Below are 18,432 nucleotides of genomic sequence, written 5' to 3' on the forward strand. Positions count from 1 at the left end.
TTGAAAAAGGTATTGCAAAAATTTAAAAAAAAATTCAAAACTAAGTTGTGAAGGTTTTTGTGCAGTGAAAACATGTGGTAGAACTTCGACAAAAGGCTTATTAAAGGTAGGGAAAATTTTTTACGGAAACTTGAGTTAGGCGTCTTATACTAATTTTTAGACGTCTTATACGGATTTTTTTCATAGGCCCTGGAATTTGAAATTTGAATTTTTGGAAAACAACTAATTTTTAGGGACATTTTTGAGTAGTTTTTATTTTTTTTGTAATTTTTATAAGCCTCCAAAAAATCTCCACTTATAGGAAATATAGGCTTTAGTCATGCGCAAGCAATTACAAATTTTTAAATTTTTAAAATGATTTTTGACCAAATAACGGGAAAAACAAGTTTTTTTGTCCCAAGTTTTTTGGCCGTTTTTAACATAGGCCATATTTTACATGGGTCACTTTTGCTAAAAGTTTAAAAGTGAATATTTTTAAACTCATTTTACGAACTTTTCAAGTTTTGATTCAATTTTTCATTTAAAATGTTAACTAATTATAGAGTCGAAAATTAAAAATAAATACAAAAAATGGCGGAACGAAGTCCGCCGGGTCAGCTAGTATTTTATGATTTTTATCTGAACTGTGAACAATTGTAGGTGGTACATAATGTATGTGACACCTTTTGCCTTTATTATTATATCGAACAAGTGAAAATAAAGAATAAATTAATCTTTGCATACACAGAGAAAAATAGACCACATAAAATAGAACAAAAACAATAAGATTTCTCTATGGTTTTCATCCAAGAAGAAAACCTTATTAAAACAATCGGGTTTTCCTTATTGTTTTAAAATCTGCAAAAAAAATAAAAAAAACGATGACCTGGCTGGGAATCGAACTGGAGACTTCAAATCATTAGTCGCCCACCTTACCACCTGAACCAACCTGCCATGAAAATATTGATCGCGATTTTTGTTTTAGTGCTAAGTTGCAAAAAAAATCAACTTTTCAGTCAAATTTTAATAAGATTTTCTCTATAAAAATAATAAGAAATCTCCTTAAAAAAACCTTATTAATCGTTGATTTTAATAAGATTTCTTTATGAAATGTATGGACGGTAAAACAATATGGCAATCTGTTAGTTTTAAGCGGGTCATATTTTTCTCTGTGTAGCAAAAAATAGTGGATTTTAATTGTCTTTTCGAAGTAACGCACTTTGCACTTTCTTTGTTCCCTTTGAATTGGCTCAGTCTCAACTAGTCTTAAAGCAGATGCCTTTATTACATTGATTTCAACTAACTTTTGTAATTTTAAGTTTTAGAGCGTAGGTGGGACTTCATTTAATTTTCATTTTTGGTGGAAAATTATTCATATACATGGAAGCTTCTATGATAGGACGGTTTACTTACTTTTAGCCGAGATTTATAGCTCCTATCAAAACTAATTTTCAAGTTATAATGTCCAAAACTCAATTAAAACTAAGGTATTTGGGGCTTTTTTTTGACAACTAGTAAAATCAAATAAGATAATGTCATCACGAAAAATATGGACAGGGCTTGTGTTGCATTTTATTATTCCTTCAAGTCACAAAAAAGTAACGCAAAGTTGCTATTTTGAGGAAGTCAAGTATTTTGAAAAAATATTGCAACGGATAGGCCAAATATTACCTAAGAAAACATATCATTAAAATTTGTGGGTATAGTTATTATAAAATTCTTGTTTTTTCCATAAACTAAATACCCATCTCAAGACCTTACAAAATATAATTACGTTCTTCTGTCACTTAGGCGACGATATTTCATTTTATATAGATAAATGGAAAAAATGTGCGTGCAAAATCTACCTATTCATCTTAAATTTTGAATGATGCTTCGTATGTGAGACCGTACAAAATCTTAGTATCATCATCTCAAAGATTGCAATGTAAAATCAGTACTCAATTAATATCTGATAAGCTACAAAGCTACGATTCTACCAAACCCAGATAATTGGAGCTAGTAAGTATGTAACTTTGTAGGAATTATATATCAATACCTACCAAAATCCAAAATTTCAAAAATAAAATCCAATGTCCTGTTTTCGAAGTTTTTATTTTCTAAAATTTAAAAAATTAATATTCTTTTAAAACTATAAAGTTGCCGTTAAATGATTTTCGAAAAAAAAACATAATAAAGAAACAAACAAAAAATCTTTGGAAACGCAAACTTATAGTTGGTCCTAAAAAAAAATAATTCCGAAACTCCGCTGGAGGATTTCCAGTAAACTACTACATACCAAATTTGAAGTAGAGGAAGTAGGGGCAAGACCGCTATCAGATGTTTAACTACCTTAAAAGTCAATAAAAAACATCATTTAATAAAAAACAATCGAATATAAAAAAGCTTTTATTCATAGGAATAAGCCCTAACTGGGGTTTATTGAAAAATTGGCTCTAAGTTTAATATTTTTATTATTATTTTCAAAATTATTTTTTTCTCGAAGATATTGAAAAAAGAAATTTATGATAAATACCTCAAAATCTTGCTTGTTTTTTCCGAAGTAATGAATAGTTTTTTGAACCAAATTCCAGTTTGCGTCTTCTGATTTGGACTTAAAAAAAGCAACATATTACGGAAAAAAATATATTTTTGACTAAACATCAAAAAGAACTTAATTAAAAATTAGTTTTTTTTTTTTTGAGTTTATAGCGAAAATAGTGATAAGTGTAGCTCAAAAACTAGACGTGATAGAATAAATCTGTAAACAGTTTTGAATTCAACACACTAAAGTCAATTCAAATCACCCCACAAAGTTCTTGCTCCCGACTTTTTTGTGTTTTTTGCCGACCAGTGTAATCAGACTTGTGTGATATATTGTCATTGGTTCCCAACTTTTATTATAAAAAAAGAAAAAGTTAACACCATTAATTATTTCACTTAAAAAAAAAAGTACAAATTATTTTTCACATTTGATGAAAAGACACAAAATTTACCGTTACTTTTGAGAATTTCAACTGAACTTGCTCATTATTACATACTCACAGACATGATCGATCATACCAGAATTCACTTATTTTACATTACAAGTGTTGTCAATTTTAATTTTTTTTATACAACATTGTACAAAAACAGTCTTGCCCAGCTCCGGTTTTAAGGGGGGGGCAGCCTGGGCCATCGCCCAGGGGCGCAAGCATTGAGGGGCGCTGCAGGCTCCCCTAACTTTTACAAAAGTTATATAAATAACGAAGTCTATCCAATCGATGTTTTATTTATTTTTACTTTCACAAATGCGCCCCAATTTTTTTCTATTTTACTTTTTCAACGGCGCTCGTATTGTTTGTCCTAAACTTTTTGAAAAATGAAGGCGCCCCCCAATTTTGAGTTAATTTGTTTGGCTTCCGGAAGGACAATGGTGTCCAAAATCTTCGTTCATCTTTAAAGAACAAGGCTCCCCAATTTCTTTTGAAAGACTAAAGCAATCCTAATATTCCTCCAACCAGTTTAATTTTTGAAAAGGCGCCCCTATATATAAAACACTAAATCATAGCTGGTAATATCCAGACTGTAATAATGAATAAAGAAACAGGAGGGAGACAGACAGAATTCCGAAATTAAAAGTCCAGGAAGCCCAAAATCCATAATACCCTAAATCCCGAAAACCCAGAATCCCAAAATCCCGAAAAACCAAAATCCCGAAAACCCAAAATCCAGAAAGGCCAAAAATTGACAGCTTCTCCATTTCTCATAAAAAACTACGTTTGTGTGTGAGAATAAAAGAATAGATCTGTTCGTTGTTCCCTCCTCCAGGGCACTCTAAGTCATGTCAATTAACTGTCAAAAAAATCAGAGTTTCTCGGGTTTTCATTTTACATCGAACACCTCAGAGCTTTAGTTTCATCAGCGAACATCGAACACAGAGGAAATAACTCTGGTTGAAAAAGGAGCTACAAAAAACGCTTGACAACGAATTCGGAGCGACCCAGAGTGCCCTTGAGCTCACAACGAACAAACCTAATACTTATAAAGGTATGTCGTTTTCGATTGGCCGTCCGGAAGCGTCCGGAATCATTCAGGAGCCTGCTACAAGTTTTTTATTCTCCTACTGAAAAAAACAAAAAAAATTATTTGATTTTTCACTAATACGGATATTAAGATTCAGAATTGGGTGGAAGTGATTCAAACTTTTTTATTGTATATCAGAATGAGTGAATCATTGAGTGATTCCAATCGAAAACGACATTAATATTGAAAAAAAGTTTTTGAAAAAATATTGTTCAAATAAAACCAACTGTACCTACCTACTCTTTAAATGTGTTTAAACAAAAAAGTCAGAAATAAAGGTAAACTTGTAACTTGAGCCTAAATAACATGAATATTTAATTTTTTTTAAAGTTAACCTTATTTACTTTAATAAACTGGACATTGTCAATAAATGCATTAACAAGTATATGACATAATCTGCTATTGCTTTTTTCGTGATTTTAAAAAATTGTTTTAAAATGAATTTTTTTTTGAGAGGCGCCACTTGCAATCATGCCCAGGGGCGCCGGTAGTGCTTAAACCGGCACTGGTCTGGTCTTGCCCCAATAGGCGGTCTTGTCCCCACTTCCCCTACATTTTCTCATTCGATTAGGGGATTAGGGTTTACCAATTGACGGAATCAGAATTTTATTGTTGTGGCGGGTTTTCAACCTTAAGAACTCTTTGGCGACTCTGCTCGAAAATATGCATCCTTCGATTAAAACTCATTAACTTCCGAAATGCAAGATATATAAAATACAAATTCTATTATAAATTTCAATTTTTTTTATTTCTTTAATTAAACAATAATTAGTGGTTTGTCAAAACTAAAAACACCATGTTATCATCAGCACCATATAACTGCAAAGTTTACATACTATCATTAACTTTTTTTTTTTCTAAAAACAGGTATCTAACTACTTACTTTTTTTTATTTTCCTTGCACCAATTCCGATGAAATAATAAATAAAAACCTGCCATCCTCAATCCCTACTTTGGCATACTTTGTTATTTTTTAAGTTGATTTTCAAAAACATCTGTTCGAAGGAAACTCCTCCATAATTGTAATTTGTAATGATTTTCTTCAAACTGTGTACCTGTATCTTAAAGATTTTCCGGAAATCCTTTTAACCTACATACACAGGCTGCCGACTGAAGAAAATTGATTGTTCTTCCTTGCACCATCTGATCTTCAGCTGATCTTCGAAATATTTAGTTCTCCATTTTCTATTTTTTTTTTTTTAAATTCAGTTCGATTTCAATTTTGTATGGATACTCAGTCAATTTAAACTAGCCAAGAAAGTCTGCCTATTCAAACTCATATACATATATATTCGTGTTTTATCGCTTCCTTTATTGAGATTTTTTTTTTTCAGAATTTCACCACAGTTCCTAATAGTTTAAATTTTTTTTACTGAAAATCTGAGCATTTGTACGACCATGGTTGTTGCCGAATGTCTTGTACTCCAAAATCATTGTTGTAAAAATCATTGTTTGCTATATAGAGCGAGTTTAGAACTCATTAAAAATAATACTCGAAATAACAATCAGGAATGACATAACTAGGATAGAAAATGCTTAAGAAGTGAGTTCTGTAATTCTATATGCCTTACTGGCTGTGAATCTATCACTTTTTCGTCCAAGTTACAACAGTGATTTACTTCAAGTTTGGTAATTGAGATTTTTTGGTGAGTTTCTATAGGAACTATTGACATCAACAAACATTAAAATCAAGCTCTCTAATGTGTTCCATTTTTTTAACAATTGACAACAACTTTTGGTTTTAAAAATGTACTTTCTAAGGATTTAATTACCTATTATTATTTTTTTTGTCATTATTTATATTTAATGTAAATATGTCAACACATACACGAAGAAAAAAAAAAGGACACCTTAAAAAAAGATGATGTTCACCTTAAATCCCAACCTTTTCAAAAATATACGATTTCCGAATAAAATAAGTGGAATCCGTTTTAAAAAACCGACAAAAATAAATATTTCAAAATTATTTATCATACTTATTCCCAACTGTGAGATAGGCTAAAGGTAGGGCACTCGCCTAATCACCCAAAAATAAGATGATTTTCCGCTTAAATTAAGTGGATTACTTTTAAATTTACACATTCAAGAAAAAGACAGAAGTCATATTAGCAAAAAAAAATGCAGAATTCCGCTTAATTTAATACACACTCCACTTGTTTTAAGGTGGTCTTCTTTGTCCATGTACCCACTGGACAATTAAGACGCGTCCAACGATACCTTATTTGTCAAATTATGAAAAGGAATTTAGAAGTTATGAGAAAACAAATGAATTCGAACATACATAAATATTGTTCAAAATCAGAACTCTCTATATTTTTGTATTTCCCATGAATTCAATTACATAATATAAATATAAATTGTTCGCAATATAAAAACCAAACACTAAACACAGAATGACCAACTACCTATATGCTGAAATTCACCTAACTTCTTAGGATTTATAATATATGAAAAGGATCAGCTGCCTGATGTTCAACATTTCCCAAGTAGTACCTTCATCACAATCACAATGTTGTAATTGAACACCGTACTTCTTGGAAGAATTATATTATTAAAAAATACTATACATACCTACATACTCTACATAGGGGACGAAGACCTTTTTCGATTTATTTCGTCTGCTGGTTTACAAACCTTATCTTGTATCTGAGAAGCTGAACTAACAACGAAATAAAAAAAAAAAAAAAAATGCCACATGTGTCGATTTGTTGAATGGATTTTTATTTGGTTGTGGCGTTGCTTTTGTGTACCTACGGTTCATGTTTGGTGGTGGACTTTGAAAATGATCATGAACGATGTTCAATGTTCATGTTCATATTTACACAAAAATTTGATAACTCGACGAACACCGTAATACGCATTCAATTCAGAGACACACACCAAAAAAAAGGACATGGATTGAATTTTAAAATACGTGACACAATCCAGCAGTTCAACGACGTACGTCACAGGAATAGGTCTTCAAAAAAAGACTGGTGATATTTTGTTATTTATTTTTTGAGCAAGAAGCTCAGATACTTTTAAAAAAAGATACAAATTTTTACGTGTGATTTTGAAAAAACAAAATGTTTGATCGTTTATTTTTTGGTTTCAAATCCAAATTCTTTGCGAATGTTAATTCAAATTTCTTCTTCAACTACGACAGATGTGCAAAATCCGAATACGATTGCATTGACGGAATGTTTCCGCGGGTTTTTCGTCAAAAAATACCCACCGTTGAAATGAAAATGTTCAATTGTGATGTTTATCTGGTTGAACCAGAGTTTCTCAGTGATATTGTTGATAAGTTTGATAGGGTTGTAAATGTTGATGTACATGAATCTAAAAGATATAGTGTGAGTTTTGTGTTTATCTTGGTTTTAAAAAATGATCTTTAAGGATTTTTAATCTAAATACTATTACTAACAGCTTTTAAATATATGAACCATAGTTAAACCATAATTTAATCGGGTTAATTTTATTTGTTTACAGAGACGAAATGATCGTGAGGAAATTCGTCGAAGACTTGCCATGGGCGCTGAAGATGATTATTTTAGTAAATTAGTGAGTAATAATATGCGACCAGGACGAAAGCCGAGCCTACAATCACGGATGAAAAATGGTGAGTAATTTATATAAAATAAGTAAATTATTTGTGGCTTTGAAAACTCACACCGTTTTCTATAAATAAATCTTTGCAAAAAATCAATTTCATAAAAAAAAAAAACTTTAAATAGTTGACGCTGATGATAAAAATCTGGCAACCCTCGTAAATAACGAGTACCTACAAACCTACTTATAAATAAGGGTTTAATGCAAATAAAAAATATGAGGGTGAGATATGTATAATTTCCTGCTTAGTTTAATATCAGTTATTTCAAGAGGGTATTGTTATTAAATGTAATTGGCACTCTTATCGAAAATGTGTGTGGTTGAACGAAATAAAAAAAAAAATTAAGGGAAGGTTATAGGAAGTGAATCAATAAATTAAACAACTATGGAATTTGAAGGGAGCACTTCCGAATCTGATGCATATAAATTGATTAAGTAGAACCACGACATTGTCCTATATTTTTTTTCAAGGGTTTTCGTTATGCTAAATTATTCTTTGAAGGGTTTTGGTTAAAGTTTTTGATAAAAATAAAAGAAATTTAATCGAAGGGTTGGTAGATTATGTTAGCAGATGCTTAAAATTAGTTCATTATTGTGTTTGTTCTTTGTATGATTTTTGGTTTGGTTTCGACGGTTTTTTTTTTTTGTAAGTCTCGGTATGGTCCTTGCTGACCCTGACGGAGCAACATGCATTCTTCATGGTCATTCTGCACAGACGAGTGAAATTAGAGTTGCCAAGGGATTCCAAAACTAGAAATTGCTCTTAAAGTCAGTATGGGTGCTTTCATGGTTGCTTTGTTTACATGCGGTCATTTGCGATCAGACTAATGTTAGAAAAACAATTTGCGCATGTATATTTTACTTTGAATTTATGAACACTTTTTCTGATTTGCGTCATTTGTCAAAAGTTTGAAGTTTTAATTCAGCCACTTCTCCAAAATAAACCAATTCCATCCTTTAAGAAAAAAAACTTTTTTTTTTACATTTCTCTTAATGTTTACAAATTTATTATATCCAAGAAATTCGCGGCTATTTTTGTTATTTTTATTTGAATTTTGAATTTCCAATCAAAATTTTGGCAGAATTGAGAAATATAGGAAAGCTTTATCATTTTTTACGTCATGTTCCTTCTTTCTTCAAGTTAACATTAATTGCGCATGGGAATTTTTTCATTTGCACATTTGCGCTGCAAATATTTGCGTTTTACATTTATGAACACCTGACATTTGTCATTTGCAATTTTGCATTAATGAAAGCTTTGCATTCGTCAGACTTGCGCAACCATGCATTTATGAAAGCACCCTATATATGTAGAATATAGTATAGATACTGTCATAAGCGACTTTGAATAAATGATGGGTTTGAGTTTTTCCAAGATCTGGCATTACATCTCACCTGCTATATTTCTTGTTTGTTTTAGCAGGATTCTCAGATTGAAGGTTTACACTTTATTCCTGCTTCAGTTTTTCTCTTCTTTCTTTCCCGTGTTGCCTCTTTTTTGTTTTGTTTTTAGAACTCATTTGCATCGCAGCTCTCGTCCTTCTCTACAGTGCAACTTTTTTATGATTTCTCTTTCAAACCAGGGATTTCGTTGTGGTGGCTTAGTGATACCCAGCACTTAAGAGGCAGCATTTCTCATGGCTTCTTGGCAATGTTGCCACTTCTCTATGCTAGCTGCTGGCGACATAGGACTTCTTAAGAGGTTTTTCGAGACACGATCGGAAAAGGACCTGTGATCTTTTGTGATTGTAATCGTTCGACGTCAAATATTTACTTGGATATCCTTTTCCGTACATTGGCTACTACAAGGTAGTGGTGGTGGATAGTTTAATGCCATATTACTGGAGAATAGTCTAGAAGTTTTCAATGCCCTGTTTTAAATATCGAAAATGTTGAGTTTACACAGCACTCGATTAGCCTGACGTGATGTCCTTCAAGCAATGCTTTTTGACAGTTCTTTCAAGGGTGTATTCTGTTCCTAGCTTGGCATTCGAATAACCCACGACAATTTGAATATCGTAGCTAGAGATTCGGTTGTAGGTTTTTTCGAGGAGCTCTTAAAAGCTGCATATGGTGGTATAGTTTTTGTCTTCCGTAGATGCGCATGCGCACAAATCAGGCTTATTTTGGAGAGTTAAGCCTTGATGCAAATCGTGGTGAGGCATTAGTTGACGCAGTCAAAACTAAAGTTATTCTGCCAGCGCATGCCATCAGTGATGAATCCACACATAAATAAGCGATGTTGCATCAGTTACCGTAGTAGATGTCGTGGTTTATTTGCTTTCTTTTGTCTGGATCTTCCCAACGCACTTTTTTTGTATCAGTTATATCTGCCTTATAACAATTTATGCCCTCCGCTAGTATTTTGAATAAACGTTGTCTATCTTGAGACCTTAAGTGGTACGTGCAGATACGAAAATCGTTGTCCATATTCCGTTTGCGGAGTTCGTCATAAGTAAATCCAACGGTATCTGAGGCTTTGTCATCGTTTCAAAACTTCCAAAACCAAGTCTCTTAATACCTGTAAAAAAAACGCGAGGCCGGTCAAGCCGCTCCTTATAAGTTTTAGTTGTGAATATATTATAAAGTAGCATATTAAATAAAGGAAATTCCTTCTGCTGGCTAGTTGTAGGGAGAAGGGCCTTAGTGTAAACACCATTAGTAAACACTTCTTCTTTTCAGACACAGCAGCGCTCACATTATTTTGCCAATGAATAAATATTATCCAAAACTGTTTCATTCCTTCCAGCACCAGCGTTGGTATTTCATTTTGCTGAAGCTCTCTGATCCACACTTTATTACTTCAAGTCTTCTTTGTAGCTGTGAGTCTTCGTTTGCGAGTATTTCCGTTTGTATTCTTCATACTTTGAGTGGCAAATCCGGTTCAGAAAAATCAGAGTTCACTGAAGCTGTTTTACCAAGCTTTATCTGTGATATTTAATTACTAAGATAATTTGCAAACTTATTTCTCGATGTCTTCTTAGTGTTTTGGTTTTAGAATAGGTTCATGACAGTACTCCCCAACTGCTGCTGGATCATCCATTTAATTTGGTTGTTTGACAATTTAGCCATATCAATCACTTCTGGGATTCTTAGCTAAGTTTGTATTTGTGTAAAAGTTAAATGTTGTTAGTTTATGTATGATGCTATGAAAGATGCTTTCAAATACTTTCTCTATATCAAAGATTTAAACAAAGTAATTCTACCGAAGCTGAAACTACATATCGATTATTTTGATACATTAACATGTTTTAGATCTTCCAATAATGAGCTCATCGTATATTAATCTTACTGGTGGTGTTGAACATTTGTTGATACCCAGACAAAATGGAACGATTCAAAACCCAAAAATATCCATGGATCGTAACTGGGTTTTATGGCTTTCTAATAGATTCTATTTCCAGAAATGGACGAAATTGATTCTTTAACCAAGATGGACAACACTGCATGGTATTGGCTTTCCAATACCAAAAGAATTATCAAAATTGACTCACTCAGTCCAAAGTTATGAGGTAACAAACATAAAAAAATACGGTAAAAACAAGCCTTCTTCAGCTTTCTAAGCAATTCAGACAAGTAAATACTATTTGCAGTGCTAAATTTGAGAAAAAGTTTCTGTTCTATGGTTTTATTCATTGTAAAAATCACTAAGGCCACACTTCATGAAATGAGAAACTAAATAAACAAATCGAAAGAGTTGATGCTCAAACTCCACGTTCAATAGAAGACAATTTTGTCAACTTAGCGAAAAAAAAATTGTACAACTCGTTTAGGAGGTTCTTTTTGCATTCTCTTATTCCCAAAAGTTTCTTTAAGCATTTTTCTTCATGGATTAGGGGACAAATACCGACAAATATTTTGTTTGCAACCTATTAACCCAATAAGCTTAACTTTTAGGGTGAAAAAAGCCAATAAGCAATATTAATAATATTTCAAATACTTTATTTTCAGGTAAAAATCTGCAAATCTGTTTCACAAATGAAGCATCATCGGACACAGAAAGTCACAGTTCAGACTCCGAGACATGTCCAAAGCTATCTCGCATGGTTGCCCGCAGCAACACTCGGACTGAAGCTGCTCCGAAATTTTTTTCCTCAATAGATGTTCCCGATCACCATCCCTACAATTCTAATCCCCTTTCAGTTAGTTGTACAAATAATAATGCGAGAAAATCTACACAAACAGCCGCCAATGTGCCACAATCAGATGCTGCTGACAAAGAATGTGATTTCTTTACTCGACAGGCGCGACTTCAAATTGAAGCCCGTATGGCTTTATCACAAGCTAAAGATATGGCTCATATGCAAATGGAGGTAAAAATCAAAATATTAAAAAAAAAAATAAATAAAATGATCAACTTATTAAAATAAACATGTCTATTATAGTTGGATAGACAAAAACAACGTTTGTCACCAATCACAGGTATTATTCGTGGGTCTTTAGAAAAAGTCGGTGTAATTATGGCGCCAGAAAAACGACGGGTTTCACGACAAATGTTGACCGATATGAATATTGCTCAATTGCAAATTATCGTCAATGATCTGCACACACAAATCGAGGATCTCAATGATTCACTTGTACATTATTTGATGGAACGCGATGAATTGCACATGGGTCAGGATTCAATGTTGGTGGATATTGAAGATATTTCGAGATTCTTGTAAGTTCAAAAAATATTTACTCCTAAAAGTATGCAATAATAATTTTTTTTTTCTTTTCTTAAAATAGAAGCGCAAAGGAACTGGAAGATGACCATTAAATTAATAAATCATATTAAATAAAAAACAATGTGAAAACCAGCAAGATATTTATAATCCGAATAAAATCATCACTTATCTTATATCAGTAATCTTCGTAAACAAACAAACAAATAAACAAAAAAAAATGTTAAAATTAAACACCATAAAAATGATATAAACAAAAAATATTCAAGAATATTGTTAATCAAGAATTCAAAGAAGCAATGATAAAGATCTGTTAACAATTTTTTTTCTCCCGAAATATACACTCAAAAAAAATAAATAAATAATAAAACAAACTTAAAAAAAAAAAAAAAAATAGATAACATTATATTCAAAAAAAATCTAGTCAACAAATTAAGGATAAACAAAAAAAAAAAAAACTCAACAATATTGTTATCTCTCTCTTTTTTCTACAATTATTATAAAATATTACCTACACAAAAATACTATCTAAAACTTTATTGTATTATACACATAAAATTACACATTTAAATACACAAAACACTCATACATTATACACATAATTTCATAAATTAAAAAAGAAAATTCAAAAAAATCTGTAGGTAATATTTATATAAAGTTTGTTCTTGACAATTCGGTTGATGAAATTAATATTCCAGATAAAAAATTATAAAAATTATAAATAAAATAAATAAATTCATACAATGGCCTTTGAGTTGAGATGATGTGGTTAGCCATTGATTGTGCAAGGACGCATACATACTTGCGTGATGGATAAAAAATATATCATTCGTAATGAAAGCGAAAGCCTATTATATAAATTATGTTTTAAAATTAAGCAAAAAAAAAAAACAAATAAAAACAAAAAAACAAGGATATTGTAATCATATTATTGCAAATAATCAAATAATGTTAACAAATTTTTAAATTCCTTAAACATTCGATAATTTGAATAAAATATATAAATATTAAAATTTTGTTTTATATTTCATTTTCATTTTTCATCCTATTAAGGAGTTTCTAGATAGTATAAAAAATAAAAAATTGAAACTGACCAAAAGACCAAAGGATGTCATGACAAAAAGCACTTTTTTGGATTTCTCCATTATCGTAATGTTAGTTTTGATTAAAACCTCTAATTTTGTTTATGACACCAATACTTGCCATATAGACCAAGTAAAAATAAGGTAACGCAAATTAGTGCGTTTTTTTGTTTCGTCCTTTTTTTTTAATTTTCTGAGTAAATTATGTTTTCAGAACTTAGCGTTTTTCTGTAACAAAAGTTATTTGACAATTTTTGGAGTTAATCAAATAATTTAAAAACTTTAAGTATTCCTTTTATTTTAAATTAACTAATGTCGTTTTCGATTGGACGTCCAGAAGCGTCCGGAAGCGTTCAGAAGCCTTCTGAAACCATTTTATTGGCATGAAAATGACAGCTTGAACGATTCTGAGAATAGGAATTCTCTTCTCGATTTCAAATCAGAATCCACTCAAGAAGTACTAATACATGAATTTTCAAATGCCAAAAAAAAAAAAAAACTCAATCAGTGTGTTTTGTTTTTAATTCAAGAATTATATAATTGTTTTCTGAAATTGAAATTAATAAAAAAAATATAAATATGTGCATAAAAGCGATGGAACTATTTATTATGATTATCTTCTTCGTCGTCGTCCTCATAATTATAATTTTTCAACTTTAATACCATGTCATTCGTTTGCCAGAAAAAAAAATTAATTCAAATTTTTGACATTTAGAATTTTCAAAAACGCAAAAAAAAAACAGAATTGAGTGGAAGTGATTCAAACCGTTTTATTGGATTTCAGAACGAGTGAATCCTCGAGTGAAACCAATCGAAAACGACATAACTAAAAAATATGAGATTTTAAGGAATCTTGAAGAAATTTTAATAAAAATTACCCTTAACGCATCGAGGCCACCATTTAAGCTCTCTTCCTTCGCATACTGATCCCGATATAAACAAACTGCCTACGTAAACCAATTTCTAACTCGTACTGTTAGATACATTTAAAGCTTCAAGAGCACGATTTCTAATGTAGTTGTTTCAAACCATGGTGTACTAACTATGTCTTTATATCAAACAGCTGTGTGAATCGGAGCGGTATCTTGATGGTAAAAGTTTTGTTAAGGGTTCAAAATCGTTCTAGGAATAGCTCAAAGCCTATTCCGATAAGAGGCCGATATAATATGCGAAATGACAATTTGGTGACCTAGGCGACATAGGCCAAACACTTCAGGAAAAAAAAAACAATAAATTCGAATAAAACCACATGTATTTGGTATTTGGATGTTTTTTTTTAATTGCCCGACTTCATATTTTTAACACCGTTTTTGTTATTTAATTTTTTCTAACTTTTTTGAAAGATCAGTGCTTTCAACATTAGGAGCAGCCGTTTCTTCATCCGAATCGTTTTCAGATACATCACATTAGCTGAATTTGGTCGAAAAAATATAGTCAATGTCAGAAGAAAAGCCTGCTCCATTTGAAAATCCTTCTTCACCATTCAAGAATTTTTGAATATCTTCGTCCTTAATTGAACAACCGGTATTTAAGTAACTATTCTACTTTTCTCGAAAACATTTGTACTTTAATTTACTACGAAACTACATCACAAAACTCGAGTTTTTGAAACTTTAGTAAAAAATTGAAATTAATCAAAACTTAATTTTCCGTTGCTTTGATATTGAAAGTTAAAGTCAAAAGTATGGTTTTTGATGAATAAATATTGCAGTCTAAAATCGTAGAAGGTTCAAATAAATAAAAACTTAAGGCTTCATTAACCCTTTCAAACCCAAGCTATGAAAATCAATATTAAAAAATGTTTTTTCAGTATTATCGAATCAAAAACATCACAACTAAGAAATATGAATAGCAAAAAGTTATTTTCCGAAATAGGTAATAAATAGTAAAACTAATGTGTTATTCTCATGTTACATGTAAGAAACATACACCACCTATGACCAGTGTTGCCAAATGGCCCCTTTTTTAAGCTCGGGCCCCTTGGCCCCCACTTTTTTAAAAATTAGCAAAATGGCCCCTTTTTATTTATAGTTAAACTTTTTGTTTTAAAAGATAAAAATTTATGGAGAATTATGAAAGATAGAACAGTTGACTTCAATTAGGAACTTAGATCTGGTTTCTGATTTCCAGCATTTAGTCGAATTGAAGTCCGCGAAACAGGGGCGTACACACCATTGGGGCAAGTGGGGCGGTGCTCCGGGGCCCCCAACACGCCAGGGCCCCGTAAGGAGACAATGTAGAGAAGGCAACTGGTTATAAAAGTATCGAAGCAAAAAGATAAGATACTTGACATGAATCACTTCGGACACAAGAGAGACACATTATATTTTTCAGTGAATTGGTAGCCAGTCACATAATATTTCACCTAAAAAAAAGTATTACCTTAGGGGTCCCAAAAAAAAATTGCTTTTTTGAAAGAAAAATTACATATTATCTTGGGGCCCCAAAAAATATTACTTACATAATTTTAGCGCCCAACAAATGATAGGTACATCAGGGGCCCCAAAAAAAAATAAGTGGGCGTATACGTCCTTTTTTATTTGTTCTTATTTTCTATATCAAAGGGGCCCCAAAAATGTAGTCTTGCCCCAGGGAACAGACAACTCAACGTACGCCCCTGCCGAGAAAGTTATTGAGAAATATAAAATGCTTGAGGCTGGATCTGCGGACAAGGTTCCTTAAACATTTTTTGAAATTCATGGCGTAGAAGAATTTTGGCAGGGTTATTTAAAAATGGTTTGGATGAAATTATGTTTGAAAACTCTTCTTAGCAGTGCCTCAGCGGAAATAGTAGTTTTCAGACTGACACTCATAAAAAATAAGCTTACGAAAATTTCCGAAAATACATTATTTGTAAACATAGCAATTCCTTGATTCAATAAAACCAGGAAAAGATCATGAAAACTGGGTAAACCAAAGTCCAAATTAGTGTATAAATATCGAAAGTATATTTGCATATATGTACATTAGGGTGCTTCTTATATGGTCGAAAAAATCTTTTTTTCGATTTTTTAATGGGACACCCCTGCAATATGTTCTACCATATAAGCATAGTATATGGTATTTTTTTTCCGATTTTAATATTAAAATTTAGGGGTCGCTACCATTCACTAAAGATTTAAGTAAAAAAAAAAAGATCAATTTCAACAACATTTTTTTTGTTACAATACAAAGTACGCTTAAGACCCGATTTTTCAATCTTCTAATAAACAGTCAGTTAACTGTCTGTCGAACAAAGATATTAGGCTCATAAAAAATCAGATAAAATCATTGAATTTTTCAATTAAGAAAGATCACTCAGTTAGTTATTCTACAGAATAACACAAAAAAAAATGTCAAATTCAAAAATATTCAAAATTAAACTTCATTTTTATTCCGCTGTATTTTTATCAAAATTTCTTTCAAAACAGTTAAAGATTTAATATAAAGTAATTAATTCTAATTACAAATTTTAAAATTTTCGGAGAAAAAAAAACAAAATTTGGTGTATTTTTCAAAACTTTGAATTGTGGTAGCGACCCCTAGAACGTATTTAAACTGGACCAAATTTTACCCAATTTATATTTAAGGCAGGAAGAACAAAATGAAAGGGTGTCCCATTAAAATTTCGAAAATTGATTTTTAAGAAGCACCCTAATGTACATACTTTATCAAGAACTGTTTTGTTTGTTTTTTTTTTTTTTTTAATTAATTTATTCTATTATTAAAAGTTTATGATATGTCCTCGGTAATGTTTATATAATTTTTTTTTTTTTTACTTCACGAAATTTTATGATTGGCCCCTTTTTTTGTCTCGGGACCCTTTTTTGGCCCCTTTTTGATTTTTTTCAGCGGCAACACTGCCTATGACCACCAAATAATATCGGACAACTGAGGAAATAACTTTTTTTAGAACAATAATGTATGCTACTTTTTCTAAGCCAAAACACAAAACACTTTCTGGATTAACATTTTTTATATCTTTTTTTTTTCAAAATTATGACCATATAAAAAAAAAAAATGTTTTAAGAAAAATAAAAAAAATGTGGATTTCAGTACCTTTTTCGATAAAACAAAAATTTAAAGTATGATATTTGACTAACTTTTTGTACAAATCCAGTAACTAGGCATTATTATTTTTCAATTAAGCCATCCAAACCTAAAAAATTATTTATTGGAATATTTTTTACGAATTTTCAAAGATATGTTACATGAGAGTAACGCTGGTACCGAAAGGGTAAAGGAAAAAGAAAATTTGAAAATTTTGGGTATTTCTAATGTTTTCGCCTTTTGAAAAAAAAATTAGCTCTAAAAATGTTACTTAAAGAATGTTGCTTTCATATGTTTTTTGTTTTATACCTAGATTTTATTTTTCTCTGCGATACAGCAAATCGAAAATCTCTTAAAACAATCACGTTTTTTTTCTTCATTTAATTTTTTGTCCTGGTATACCTCTACTCGTATGTATTAAAATTTTTTATATAGGTAAATTAAACACCTTACAAATTGGCAAAATGGCATATTATTAAGGTTACTTTAACGTTTTTGTACAAAAATGTTCAATGAAATCGGCTCAGTCGTTTACGACAAAGTTAGAAATCAAGAAAACGGTTCAACTTCAAAAGTATCTCTTCCATTTTGGTAATATGGCAAGTAGGTACCATGAATTTTGGTCCGAAAACATATGACCTCTATGTAATCATCTGAAACCCTTAATTACGAAGTTTGAAGGACAGAACCATTGAATTCTCAATTATCGTATTTTTATGTTTGATTGTTTTCACGAGTTCCATAAAAAGGCAAAAGTGAAATTTCAATATCCCTAAAAAAACACAAACCAAAACACACATAAGATTTTTTTTTCAAATCTATTAAAAAGCCTTTATAATAATGGAGTCTCTACTAAAAAAAAAACAAAAATAAACTAATATACATATGTAAGATAGCACTGCAAACCAAACCTACCTCAATAAAAAAAAAATAATTTTGCAGGGTACTTTACAAAGCAAACCCCGATATCATAATGACAAATCACACGTCCCATTAGGGGATTTCTTATCCAACCTAATAAATAAAACTGAAACATTTCCGAT

At 31.1% G+C, this 18,432-nt stretch overlaps 1 protein-coding gene across 2 annotated transcripts in view; it reads left to right on the forward strand.

Annotated features, from left to right (window-relative positions):
• The window catches only part of LOC129915442 (probable serine/threonine-protein kinase DDB_G0282963), an 83,439-nt gene extending 70,260 nt beyond the window's left edge, over positions 1-13,179 (forward strand). For both annotated transcript variants that reach the window (XM_055994987.1, XM_055994995.1), the window contains 4 exons: positions 7,495-7,624; positions 11,566-11,927; positions 12,000-12,274; positions 12,343-13,179. In XM_055994987.1, coding sequence (XP_055850962.1) covers positions 7,495-7,624; positions 11,566-11,927; positions 12,000-12,274; positions 12,343-12,373 — 798 coding nt within the window. In that variant the 3' untranslated portion in view covers positions 12,374-13,179. The remainder of the gene's footprint in view (positions 1-7,494; positions 7,625-11,565; positions 11,928-11,999; positions 12,275-12,342) is intronic.
• The last annotated feature ends 5,253 nt before the right edge of the window (positions 13,180-18,432 follow it).

This window comes from Episyrphus balteatus, chromosome 1, assembly GCF_945859705.1.
Source record: "Episyrphus balteatus chromosome 1, idEpiBalt1.1, whole genome shotgun sequence".
NCBI classification, from domain to species: domain Eukaryota; kingdom Metazoa; phylum Arthropoda; class Insecta; order Diptera; family Syrphidae; genus Episyrphus; species Episyrphus balteatus.